This window comes from Belonocnema kinseyi, chromosome 9 (genome assembly GCF_010883055.1).
Source record: "Belonocnema kinseyi isolate 2016_QV_RU_SX_M_011 chromosome 9, B_treatae_v1, whole genome shotgun sequence".
Taxonomy (NCBI): Eukaryota; Metazoa; Arthropoda; class Insecta; order Hymenoptera; family Cynipidae; genus Belonocnema; species Belonocnema kinseyi.
Window position 1 is genome coordinate 12,509,890 of NC_046665.1, and position 14,719 is coordinate 12,524,608.

Below are 14,719 nucleotides of genomic sequence, written 5' to 3' on the forward strand. Positions count from 1 at the left end.
AATGAAACCAACGTTCTTTATTATGATAGATTATTACAAAACACTATTAAGAGCAATCTGCATTCTTGTAGGTTTTACGGGAACCCAGTGCGAGATAGACATCGACGAGTGTGCAGCGAATCCTTGCCTGAACAATGGAGTGTGCACAGATTTGATAAACGGTTTCAAATGCACTTGTGCTGACGGTTTCAAGGGCACTCACTGTCAGATTAACATTGATGACTGTGCTTCGTCGCCATGCAGAAATGGAGGAACTTGTCAGGACTCGATTGCAAAATACACTTGTGAATGTCCTGCAGGATTTACAGGAGCGTCCTGTGAAACAAACATCAACGATTGTCAGTCCAATCCCTGCCACAGTGGAACTTGCATCGACGGAGAAAATTCGTTTACCTGTAGCTGCTTTCCTGGTTTTACGGGAAATCTTTGCCAAACCCAAATCGATGAATGTGAGAGCAATCCTTGTCAGTTTGGTGGGCGATGTGAAGACCGCATAAATGGATATCAATGTATTTGTCGACCTGGCACATCTGGCTTAAATTGTGAAGTCAACGTCAACGAATGTTATAGCAACCCATGTAGAAATGGTGCACGTTGTATAGATGGAATCAACAGGTAAGACTTTAGTGTTATTTAACTGTGAAAAATTAAAAAAAAAGTTACTTTTTTTAAAATACTCCTTCATTTTAAAAACATTTTCCCCTAAAAAGTGTTTGGTTTCAATTAATTTTATTCAAATTAGCTAAATGGTACACATTGTTATGAATACTATTGTCCTTTTTATAAAGCACTTACAAAATTGTTTAAAAGGCGTAATGTGACAACTCCTATAAAAAAATCAGCGAGATAAATTGTTGTCTTGTCTGAATTCTTAATATGAAGTTTCTTAAAAATATGATTTAAAAGACACAAATTTGAGTATTCTAAACTATATTTACCTTTTTTATTCCAAACATATTTCAACTTTTTCTCTGGCATGTTTTTAACTGTAAAAAGCCCTCCGCTGAAAATAATTTTTTTGAAGTATTAAAATTGAATAATAAAATAATCGATTAAGATAACGATTAAGTCGACAATGGAAAACCTAATTATTTTGTTTAAACTGAGTCACCCCTTATCATTTTTATTTTTAGGAAATAATTCAACTCTTTTTTTTTTGTTTACTCTTCAAATAAAAAATCTATGCGCTAGGCAGATTCACATTACGCGCTCGGCGCGTTTCTCGCAGTTAGGGTGCGCGTCTGTCGAAACTCGCACTCTGATATTTATTCTTTGCATTCAGAAAACTTAAATTATACGGAGCACACACACATTTACACAGCGAATAAGTGCAAGGTACAAGCACAGGAGAACACGCTTCAGTGCTAGGTTATCTCAAGGTCAACTTTGTTTTTTTAATGGGAACCCATATTTTTGACAACGGCAGCTGAAAGAGCGGGAAATGTTACGTCCAAATATGTACTCAGATCGTGGGTAAAGGATGACCTTGAACTTCAGCTAAAGGTTTGTTAGGCTTGACCCAGGTATGGGTCGGGTCCAATCTGTACTGCTTCGGCTCTGGTGTTTACAAAAAAGGTCGAGGTCAGTCTTGGAGTAACTTTTAACGAGGAATGTAATTTTTAAATTGCTGATTAAAAAATTATAAAATTGTTGTGTTCCGTATTTTATTCCTCATGAGGACAAAGGGGATCCCGCAGGTAATACTCCAGACAACGCTCTTGGTCAGTTTGCGAAGTAAAGGGAAGTCGATTGAAGAGGGTACGTCGACTTTCGTTCACAGCAGCAATGGTGGCGTTGCACAGTGGTCTGGAATAGGAATTTACTGTTCATAATCGCCCACAGGTCGCATTTCTTAACCGATTTAAAAGTTGTTTTTTTTAGAAATGATCAGCAATTAATTTTTAAGAGAATTGTGGTTTGCTTTTTTTTAATTTTTTTCACAGAGCAACAATATATAAACAAGTGTAGTGAGAAAATTGACCATTTTAGCTTTGTGAATTTTTATCTCAAGAAAAAATACAGATAGAAACTCACTATCAGCCGGAATTATTGCACATGCATTCATAGAACATAATTAATGTTAATAATATTTAACTTAATTATCATAAACAATTTTTATGAACATATTCTTATTAATGTTTTTTTATCATAGAAAAAATCGTTTATTTTACGCTAGTTGCTAATATTTTTCAAAAAGTCATCATTTGTATGCTTTAAGCTTTATCAAACATAAACAATATAGATTGTTTATAACAATTCAGTTAAACAAGTCTCCTAATCGGCCGTTTCCTCGTAGAAAAAAATGTTTTTTTTTCTTCAATAATTATTAGAGTGACATTTATTGCGGTGACTAACCAACGAAATTAAATAAAGATTTATTTAAATGATTGTTATAAACCATTTTTTTAACAAAACTATGATTTATCTTTTTTACATGCAAAAAGGACGGTTTTCCACTGAAATTATCCGACGATAAACTAACAGTGATTCCAAAATTGGATATGGGACATTAAATAATAATTTGCGTAATTGCTAATAGCAATTTCTGTAGCTAACTGTCCATAGCAATAACGCTGTACTTGCGTTTTAGAAGTCACCTATTTTCCATTTGTTTTATGCAACTTCCTGAAAAATAAATGAGGAACAAGTGAAAATAAAGTGCAATAACGCTGTACTTGCGTATTCAGAAGTCACTTATCTTTCATTTGTTTTGTACGAACTTCATGAAAAACAAATGAAGAACAAGTGACTCTCAACTAAAAAGTACAGTTCCAGGTTCACCGCTAGGTGGGTATCTCTCGCACGCGCTCTCGCAAGAGAAATCATAATTTTTGTTTATATAACTGAGAGAGGCTGCGTTGAAATTATCTTTATATGATTTGCTTTTGGCGTCATTTTAAAATAAAATAAAATACTCTCAAGGTAGGTAGGAAGGTCCTTTGTGATTTTCTTATTGCCAATGAATGTACTGACGTGCAAGGTTTATTAAGTTTCATGCAAACTGAGTACAATCATGATCCTAGGTATCTAGAAATAGTAGCTAATTATTTGAATTTGTATTTTTTACCTATATTTCAGAAAAAAATGGAAAGAATGTTTAAGTATAAAAAGTCGGTTTGAAAAGAGGTTCGAAAAGTGGCTAAAAACTGACTTCGTTGTTACTTTTTCTGGGATAAAATCAAAAGGAGGAAGAAAAAGTTCGGATACAAAATTCGAAAATGCTTCTGCTGCGACAAACAGACGAAAATTAATGTCCATTGAAGAGAGTTTCACGGCTGCTAAGATACAGGATGCATTCCTGCGAAGTTTACGAAAGAGTGGAAGAAAAAAAATTGCAAATGCTATAGTCGTTCTTTTGAAATCTGGCGATACTGAAAATTTAAACATTTCAGGTAAATCTGACTTTGAATCATATATGCCATACTCTTCAGAAGAAGCTTTAGCTTTAATGCAACAGGTCAGACTATCAAAGTATCAATATAATACTATTCACTTACAGGCCAAAGAAAGAAAGACTGACATTTATCCTTCATATGCGAAAGTATTAGAGATTAAAAAAGATTGTTATGCTTCAATTATTCGAATATCGGAAGAAGGAGCCATGATTGAGATTCAGTCTCTTATTGATCACACTATTCAACGTCTTTTTAAAGATCCGAATTTATGCCTTCCGATTTCAGAGAATAGATTAAAGATCACTTATTTGGACTTTGAAATTAAATATGGCATCGATGGGCTGTCAACTGATGCAAAATACAATCAGAAGTTTAATAACAACAATTTGACCGACGACTCTTTTTTCACAGCAGTAATGGTGCCAATATGGTTAAGGGTAAAGCACACGGGAGAAACAGTTTGGATGAATCCTCATAGTTCCTCGCCAAAACGTTGTATACCTATCATGATTAAATATGCAAAGGAAACAGAAGAATTCACGAAATCGGAAATAAAAAATATGAAGACACAAGTTCAGAAGCTTAGACCCACAACAAATGAAAGCTAAATATGAAATGAAGCTAACTATGTTGGATGGAAAAGTTTGTACAGCTTTCACTGATACTTCATCATCTCCTACTTGCTACATTTGCAAAGTGACACCATCACAAATGAATGATCTAGATCATGTAAAGCAGAAGAAAGAAATCGTATCCAGCTTAGAATTTGGTCTTTCTACTTTGCATGCCTGGATTAGGTTCATGAAGTGTATACTAACTACATATTGCTTATTGGTTACAAATCTGCAAATGGAGCATATGCAAGAAAGAGGATAAAGAAACGATGAAAGAAGCTAAAAAAATAATTTGCAACGAATTTCAAAAGAAGATGGGGTTAATAACACAGCCACACAAAAAAACGTCTGCGGATCTGGTAACAAGACACAAGTATTCCTATGGAATTTGGGGCGCTGAATTCAAATTCGATATCAAAAATCACCCATCACGTCATGGTTGAGCCATAACATAAAAAAATGATGAAAAATCATGCACTGAGGCAAATAAATTTCAAAATAATGCCAGTGATGCAATTTTTCACTTCAAAAACATGTCGACAACTGTGAAGGATCAACCCTTGCCTGATATCAACTTATTTAACATAACTTTACCCAACAGAACCTGACCTCACCTAACCTGAATGAACGGAAATTTATTGAACTACACGTAAAGCTCTGGAAGCATCTTTCCCAGTAGCAAATGTGTGCTACATCGAATGGGTCAACTCGAGCCTAACCTAGAAATAAATCTAACCTAGCACACTTTTTTTTTGTGTGGCTGTGTAATTGATCAACCAAGCCAAGGATCTGGCAACTCTAATTGTGGTAATACAGCTCGTGGGTTTTTCTCGAATGTTGATCAAGTGTCAGAAATAACTGGAGTAAATGAAGAATTCATTAAAATGTTTAGAAACATACTACAAATGTTAGTTAGTAGCAGAAAAATTCCTCCTCTCTTTTTTAACGAGTATGCCTTTAGGACAGCAAAACTGTATGTGAGCTTATATCCATGGTACTACATGCCTTCTTCAGTTCATAAAATACTGCTACATAGGGGAAAAGTTATGGAGAATTTAATGCTGCCAATTGGCATGTATTTCGAAGACGCTTCCGAAGCCAGGAACAAGGATATCAAGTACATTCGACAGTTCAACACAAGAAAAATCTCTCGATTGCATACTATGCACGACCTAATTCACAAACTCCTTGAATCCTCATGTCTTTTCATTGCATCCTTGGAGCCTGAATGGGAAGAAGTTGTTGAACTTGATCAAGAACTCGATGAACTAATAGAACAATACGAATCTAAAAATGATTCGAGTTCTGAATCGTAATTTATTTATTTTAAGTTTTTTACAATAATCTCATTATTATTATAAGTTTCAACTTTTTCATTGATTCAATAACAAAAATTAGATTATTACAAAAATGATTGAAGAAAAAATAACTTTTTTCTACAACCATCCGCAGATTGTCACGCATTGTTTTAAAATTGTTATTAACAATTAGGCAAATTATTATTTAATGTCCCCTATCCAATTTTGGAATCACTGTTAGTTTATTATCGGATAATTTCAGTGGTAAACCGTCCTTTTTGCATGAAAAAAAATAAATCATAGTTTTGTTAAAAAAATTATTTGTAACAATCATATAAATTATTCTTTATTTAATATTGATGATTAGTCACCGCAATAAATGTCACTCTAATAATTATTAAAGAATAAAACATTTTTCTTCTACGAGGAAACAATCTATATTGTTTATGTTTAATAAAGCTTAAAGTATATAAATGGCTTAAAAGACAATTGTGAATCTCTTTTGTTCAGAAAAATCAATTCAGCTATGAGAAAAACTCGTTTATAAAGAATTTGTTTATAGAAATTGTTTATAATAATTAAGTTGAATATTATTATAATCAATTATGTTCTATGAATGCGTGTGCAATAATTCCGTCTGGTAGTGAGTTTCTATCTGTATTTTTTCTTGAGAACAAATTCAGAAAGCTAAAATGGTCAATTTTGTCACTAAATTTGTTTATATATTGTTGCTCTATAAAAAAAATTTAAAAAAAGCAAACCACAATTCTCTTAAAAATTAATTGCGGACCATTTCTAAAAAAAAAACTTTTAAAGCGGTTAAGAAATACGACCTGTGGGCGATTATGAACAGTAAATTCCTATTCCAGACCACTGTGCGTCGTTGCACACAGTTTTTGCTCTGTTTGTATGCAGCGAAATGTTGCTTGATCGAACGGTCGTCTTTTATGTAAAATTCCAAAATTTGGAGACGTACAAGCGTATATCTTGGCATGATGAAATTGCAATGAAAACCGAAAAAAAGAAAATGATGATTCAATGTCAATTTTGTTATAAAAAAATCCCCCCCAAAAAAAAACGTTAGAAAACACCCTTTATATAGGCCTTTTAAGAAGGTCCAATTCTTCTTTTAAACTTTGTTACGTATCTGTCGTGTTTTGGCTTAAGAATAGATTGCTCGATTTTTGGGTAGCATTTTCGATGCATAAAATTATAACCATTGGTCAAAGAATTCTGATTAACGAACTGCTTCTTTCTGTTGGGACCTGAAGAAAGGGTGCCAAAGCTTGATTTGAACCGTTCATTTTTTAGGTTTATTATGTTTGCGGACAGAGAGACAGATGTCAGCACCATAACTTGATTTTCGGGTTCAGGGAGTCTCAAAACGTGGAAATCCGATGATCAATCATAGATGATAAGAATGTAAACATTCTAACCTATGTCTCAAGAAAGGACCGCGCACATATTATCTATGGAAAATATGATCTCAGTCAAATTGGCTGTATCTGTAGTATAATGTATTTTATAATTTCCTGATCAAATAAAGACGTTAGACACTCGGTCCAAAAAACGCCAGTTTTCGAGATAGGAGGGATCAAATTTTACTTTCCATGGACGCGAGAGGAGTTCCATGGACCCTCGAAGACTGTTTGGCACTACGCTCAGGGATCATGCCGAACTCTCCGTTCTTTCTATATTTTGTAGTTTAGGATCCCCCAAACAATAATATCCATGCCTGAATGTCGAGAAAAGGATACTTTTTTGTAGGTGTTGTACCAAAGTTAACGTTTCATGCATACTCGAGGAGTTCCACGGACCCTCTAGGAGACTGTTTAGCACCACGCTCAGGGATCATGCCGAACTCACTGTCCCTTGGACATTTTGTAGTTTGGGACCCCCTGAACAATTATATGCATGTCTTAATGTCGAGAAAAGGATACTTTTTCGTGGGGGTTGTACCAAAGTTAACGTTTCATGCACACTACAAGAGTTCCACGGGTCCTCTAGGACTGTTTGGCACCACGCTCAGGGATCATGTCCGAATACCGGGATTTCGAAGAGTGCGCGATCTTGACTCAAAATAAACTGCGAACAATGAAAAACGGGACCCCCTTGGCTGCATGAGCTCTGAGTTCTCCAGAGTACGATTGCACCTCTCTGACCAAGAATGACCGCAGCTTTACTCAAGAAGAGTTTACCTGATTCTCCGAGAATGTCCACGATTTTGTAAGAGTTGGAAGGATTTCTTATGATCTGTCGGATCTTCGACGATTTACCTTGATTTCGAAGAATGAGTACTGAGTTATCAATGACTCCACTCATTTTCACTCAGTGAATAACCCCTCGATCAACACGATATCCGTGCACGATGCTGCCAATTAAGGCAATACCGGAGTATTGTCCAGCCAGTTAATGCAAGATTAAAGAATGATCAGGTTTATAATAGAAATATTCTGGTATTTTTTTGCCAGTTAAGGCAAGATTATGATGCGATCCGGCCAATGAAGGCAATATCGGGAAGAGTTAAACCAGTTATAGCAACATTAGTGTATGGTTTGGTATTGGATGACGCTGTAGTCGGTAAAGACAACAATAAGAATTAGTTTGCTCAAAGAAGATGAGTTTTGGTATATCATTCTACTGTTCCCTTTGACCCGCATCCGCAATATTATTAATCATAGATTTGCTTGGATACTTTACTGCTGGCTGATGGCACATGATCCGACTGTCCTGGCTCCAGTTTTGGAAGTACAGTAGTACCCGAATAATTGTTCATTGTTTTGTGCTTCATCCAGCTGTAGCTCTTGATCGTCGGCTGCTTGAACCAACTTATCTTCTACATAGGATATCCAGATCTGATATTTCGTTGCTCGTCTGAAACGATAATACCCTTGCACTCTGATTAAACCCGGTTCATCGACAAGTTCGTCCAACTCAAAATGTCAAACTTATCTTTGGTGTAAGCTCCTGCTAGATTCATCTGATAGATTCCTACCGTCAGTTCCTTTAGATAATCCATATCCAGCCTAGGAAGCTTATACAACATACCATCCCCGTACTTTAGTCTATACGACGTAATTGACGGCAAGGGTACAACTGTGCACGAGCCCAGCTATGCACGTCGATGGCCACAGGTACAACTGTGTACCGGGCCATCTGTACACGTCTACATTTCGACGTGCACAGTTGGGAGTCTCCCATCTGTGCACGTGAACCGTTAGTAGGGTGCCATCTGTGCACGTCGACATTTGGTAATTTTATATTATTTTTATTTTATTTAGTCATTTAGACATTAGTCGACATTTAGACTTGTTCAGTTGGGAGTGTCCCATCTGTGCACGTTGAAATGTAGACGTGCACAGTTGTGCCTGTGGCCACCGATGTGCACAGATGGGCTCGTGCACAGTTGTCCGTCACCTGCAATTGACAGGACCTGATTAATTAGTTTGAATAAGTTTGTACAACATTGGTGAAGTTTAATCAAATTCAGATTATGTTAGACTAATCCAAAAACTACCAATTAATTTTTTTTACAGTAGTTAGACTACCCTCAGCCACACTTCTCATTTTTTAGTCTTGACGATGTGGTTAAAAAGACCTGTTTAATTAGATTGAATAACTACATGAAACGCGACCTACGATGCAACACCGACAAAAAACTGTCCATCTCTCAACCTTCACTTCTAGATAATGTCGATCAGGGGACCCTAAAATACAAAACATCAATAGACGAGAGAGTTCGGCATGATCCCTAAGCATGGTGTCAAACAGTCCCCGAGGGTCGGTGTAACTCTTCTCACCTACATGAAAAGTGACATTACGATGCAACACTGATGAATAAGTATCCTTTTCTCGACCTTTAGACATGGATATTATTGTTCGGGGGCCCTAAACTACAAAATATCATAGGAACAGAGAGTTCGGCATGATCCCTGAGCATGGTGTCAAACAGTCCCCGAGGGTCGGTGTAACTCTTCTCACCTACATGAAAAGTGACATTACGATGCAACACTGATGAATAAGTATCCTTTTCTCGACCTTTAGACATGGATATGATTGTTCAGGGGGTCCCAAACTACAAAATATCCAAGGGACAGTGAGTTCGGCATGATCCCTGAGCGTGGTGCCAAACAGTCTCCTAGAGGGTCCGTGGAACTCCTCGAGTATGCATGAAACGTTAACTTTGGTACAACCCTCACGAAAAAGTATCCTTTTCTCGACATTCAAGCATGGATATTATTGTTAAGGGGGTCCCAAACTACCAAATGTAAAAGGAACAGAGAGCTTAGCATGATCCCTGAGCGTAGTGCCAAACAGTTTGCGAGGGTCCATGGAACTCCTCTCGCGTCCATGAAAAGTGACATTTGGTCCCTCCTATCTCGAAGCCTGGCGTTTTTTGGACCCAGTTTCTAAGTACTTTATTTGATCAGGATATAATAAACTACATTATAATACAGTTTAAGCTTTAAGTTTTACTTTAAAATACCCATTATTTATTATTTATTGTTAAAGTTTATGTTTTGTCGCGGAGATACGTTCGACCTTTATTACCGTGACGACTGTCAAGTTTCCCAGACCCAGCGTGGGTCATTGGCGTAGGCATTACGATTGCATTTTTAATGCTATAGAACTGCATTAAAAATGCAGCACGAAGAATTTGTAATGCCTACGCCAATGAGTCACGCTGGGTTTGGGAAACTTGAAATTCGTAACGGTAATAAAGGTCGAACGTATCTCGACGACAAAACATAAACTTTAACAATAATAAATAATGGGTATTTTAAAGGAAAGCTATTTTGTTGTTTAATTTTTATAATCATATTCATCTTCATTACAACTTTCTACGATAATCAGAAGCTGAGAACGTGACACTGATTATGATTATTTATAGCAGAATAAGATATTGTTTTAATTGAAAGTGGCTGACGCCAATTCATTGCAAAAGATTTACTTTATTCGTGTACTAAATTTGAGAACACCATCTTTTAAATTGCTAAAGATACAGCAGGTCATTGAAAAAATGGGAAAAAGAAGGGAAAATGCGAATAACTTGGTAAATATTAACATTTTGAACAAATACTTCTTATTCGTCTTGGAGTATACCTGTAATAGAGTACCTTTTGTCTCTTAATAATTTTCGAAAAAATCACTTGTCAATAAAAAGGGCTTTTTATTGTTATGGTATTTCTTTAATCGATGTTTTCTCCAAATATATCAATTTTATCAAAAAATGATATAACAATGAAAATATGCATTTCCGGGAGTGTACCAAATTTTCTTTCAAACTTTTTCCTGTAAAATAAATTTCAAGAAATTTCACTAGAATGTCCGGCGACTTCGAAGCCGCCTGGCAACACTTTTGCATCCAAGTAAGTGCCTGGAAATGCGCAGGTGCTATTTCTAACGTCAGCTTCTACATGTACACCAATTTTCAACCTTATCCGAGTCACGTAAGTTAACTGCCAAAAATTAGCACCTTTGACAGGTCGCCACAGGTGAACGCATCCACTCACACCTGCCAGGCACCCATTTTTACGTTCCTCATCATCAGACGAACATCTCGTGTGAAAATTGGCCTTATCCGTATCACGCTCCCATTTACGTTGTGAGTCCACGGTCTATCAATTTAAAGGATTTTTATATTCAAAAGACTTGAGATTATAGCCGTTGGAAAAGTTTACCCTGAATTTTTTTCTTTTTACGATTAAATTATTTTTAGAATTCGTCCAAGGTTTGACAAAGAAAGAATTGACCTTTAAGGAGTGTACAATGGTTATTTTCTTAACCAAAATCGTGGCATAATTTTTTTCAATAAGAATTCTACCAGGTAAGATTTTTAAAATATATAATATTACGATTGTTAGAAAGTTTAACCTTTAACCCTCATGGTACGGACTGGGTTAGGCTAACCCAAGCGAATTTTTAAAGTAGTGCCACTTTGGAAGAAGTCGATGTTGGGAGTATGCACCAGGTGTTCGGTGGGGGGGGGGGGATCTCTGAGGTGCGAACATTTGGACTTTTGGATGGTCGGTCGGCAGCTTCAGCCTGCGCTTGGTGTGCAAATTATACGTTTAGAGAAATTTGAGTCGGGTATTAGACACTCAGTGTATACGGAAAGTGAAAAATCTGTTATTTGTAAAAAATAAAATGGTCTTTTTACAAACATTTTATGCAGTAGAGTATGCTGGTATATACAATTAAATTATTTCAAATTTATTTGGATAATATTATATTGAATTTAATGATACCCTGTACGTAGGCTAGCATAACTCACCTGTGAGTGTGTGTTATTTCCCATGAGTTGTACTTCCCTTTGTACTTTACCACAGGAAATAGATATCAGAGACGAATTTGTTGACAACAAAATTTCTAAACGGAAACGGTGCAATTTTTGTCCAAATGCTCTTGACTATAAAACATTGTACAAGTGCTTATGACGTGACAATGCCATATGCAAGGAGCATGTAGTTAAGATATGCTGCGAGTAATATACGAGGTGTGTTCAAAAAATTAGGTGACTATGGTTTTCTCAAAAAATATTCATTTATTCCTCAATATTTATGTTGTCCCCTTCAAAGTAACCCCCCTCAAATATAATACACTTGTACCAACGCTTTTTCCAATCATCGAAGCACTTCTGATAATCATTTTGTGGTATTGCCTTTAGTTCTTTCAGCGATGCAATTTTTATCTCCTCAATCGTTGAAAATCGATGTCCTTTCATGGGTCTCTTCAGTTTTGGGAAAATAAAAAAGTCACTGGGGGCCAAATCCGGTGAATATGGAGGCTGAGGTATGACTGTGGTGCTGTTTTTGGTCAGAAAATCTTTCACAAGCAACGATGAATGAGCAGGTGCATTATCGTGATGCAAAAGCCACGAATTGTTTTTCCAAAGTTCCGGACGTTTTTTGTGTATCGCCTCTCGCAAACGGCGCTTGTGGTAAGATTTCCTGATGCACTACGCGACGGTAATCAAAGAAGACAGTGAGCAAAACCTTCACATTTGACCGAACTTGACGTGCTTTTTTCGGTCTTGGAGACTCAGGATGTTTCCACTGAGACAATTGGGCTTTAGTTTCGACGTCATAACCATATACTCACGATTCATCCCCAGTTATAACCCTTTTGAGAAATCCAGGATCATTATTGACTTCATTCAACATATCCTGAGCGGTGGTCATGCGATGGATCTTTTGATCAAAATTAAGCAGTTTTGAAACAAACTTCGCTGGCACACGTCTCATGCCCAAAACGTCCATAAAAATAGCATGGAATGAGCCAACCGATATCCCAACATCTTCAGCAACTTCTCTGATGGTAATTCGGCGATTTTTCAAAACCATTTCTTCCACTGCTTGAACGTTTTCATCTGTTGTTGACGTGCTGGGACGTCCAGCGCTAGGTTCGTCTTCGACATCCTCTCGGCCTTCTTGGAACAGCTTGTACCACTTACACACATTTTTCTTACTCAGAGTAGTCTCACCGTATGCAACTGTCAGCATTTCAAGAGTTTTAGAGCACTGGATTCCATTTTTCACACAAAATTTAATGCAAACTCTTTGCTCCATTTTTTCGAAAGAAGAAAATCACCGAGGACACCAAACCCTTCTAAACTTTTACGCCTCTGTCAGAAAAACAGCACGAGCTATATAGTCAAAACTGTGAACATATGATCTTGACGAGTGTACCAACACAACAAAACAAAAAATTTAAAACTTGAATGTACGTAGCCCGCGAAAATTGAAAAGTCACCTTACTTTTTGAACACACCTCGTATATTTCTTTTTACGACATTTATGGGAAATTAATGGAATAACGTTTTATCGCTACACCAAAAAACGCTTACTTTCGTAGCTTGAAAAAAAAGGCAAGCTTTTGAAAAAAATGTATTCATGAAATTTGTTTATATTTTCAAATATAATTTTGTTGAATAAAATAATATCACAACACTAATAAAACCATGGTATTTTTGAGTAAATTTCCGATTTATTAAAAAAGATTGTTTTAATTGACGAATTACAGCCCAATATACAGTTGCTCAAACTTGCCGGGTTAGTCTAACCCATGTGCGTACGGAACGTAACATTTTTATAGTCCGTACCCTGAGGGTTAAATGATTTTTATATTCAAAAGGCTTGGAACAACGGAGATTATAGCCATTAAAAAAAGTTCACCCCGTATTTTTTTCTTTTTTCGATAAACTTATTTTTTAAGTTCGTTCAAGGTTTGACAAAGAAAGAGTTGAAATTGCAGAAGTGAACAAAGATTATTTTTTGAACAAAAATCGTGGTATAATTTTTTTCAACAAGAAACAATTATACGAGGTCAGATTTTTAAAATACTTAAATTTACGATTTTTAGAAATCCCCCCTTCCCCCACCCCCGTTATCGTCTATATACATTTTGCGATTCATGGTTCTGATTTTAGCCTAAAAAAACAACTAAAAAATTCCATTTTGCGGATAAACTATGCAAGCTACGAAAAAATCACAATAATTCATCCAAAAAAGATCTACAAATTTGTAACAATCTGCGAAATAAAATTAATAGACTTACTATTAAAGGAGATGGTATTGTCTAATTTGAGCGGTTTGTCTACTTTGACGTATTGGGAAAAGCTTGATAGTAGTTTATAATTTCATGGAGTGTTACATTAGAATATAGTAATATTATATATTATAATAAACTTTTGTATTTTATCAATCTCATCTCGTCGATTTTATATTGAAAAAGTAAATTCTATCTTTCTTAATTGTTGGAGACCTTTTCGTTCCCATAGTTCTTATTTTGTCTTTTCTATCGTGGTCGCGCGTGATCTTGGATTATGCACGGCCCTGGTGATTCTGTTTATCCACTCTTTTGGGGGAACAAGTACCTTGAGGGCTGGGCGGACAGTTAGTACTGCTCAATGCTCGGTCCGAGTCGCTTCATATGTACGAACGTAGTCCTTCCTTGTAGTTTCTTTACTAAATGCGTTTCTTCCTAATAATCAGTAATAATACTAATTGTGTCACTTCCTTTTTGCACTGATTTTTCTTTAAAACTAATTTTACTTTTTTTAAAACTAATTTGTTTGTAATTATTTCTAAGAAAAGATAGTTATTTATATATTATTTATTTAGATTCTTTGAAAAAGCCACGCAGTGTTAGCCGAAATGTCAGAAAGTCAGAAGTTTAATAAACGAATTTTCTAGTTACTTCGTTTTATTCTTTTAATTAAGGGCATGTGATACTTAGAAAATTGTCGATTTTACCAGTTTTAGGTTCCCCCGGCTTTTTTTCTAGAATAATAAATATTTTGTCTTAAAAATTTGGTAAATGATAGCGAACATGCTAACGGACGTCCCCACACAATTTTTTTGTAGTCAATTAAAAAAAGTTTTAATTTAGCAAAATGTAATTAATTTGCATA

The 14,719-nt window shown here is 35.8% G+C and overlaps 1 protein-coding gene across 3 annotated transcripts in view; it reads left to right on the plus strand.

Annotated features, from left to right (window-relative positions):
* The window catches only part of LOC117180020 (neurogenic locus Notch protein), a 385,864-nt gene that overhangs the window by 314,977 nt on the left and 56,168 nt on the right, over window positions 1-14,719 (plus strand). For all 3 annotated transcript variants that reach the window (XM_033372298.1, XM_033372299.1, XM_033372300.1), the window contains one exon: window positions 72-615. In XM_033372298.1, coding sequence (XP_033228189.1) covers window positions 72-615 — 544 coding nt within the window. The remainder of the gene's footprint in view (window positions 1-71; window positions 616-14,719) is intronic.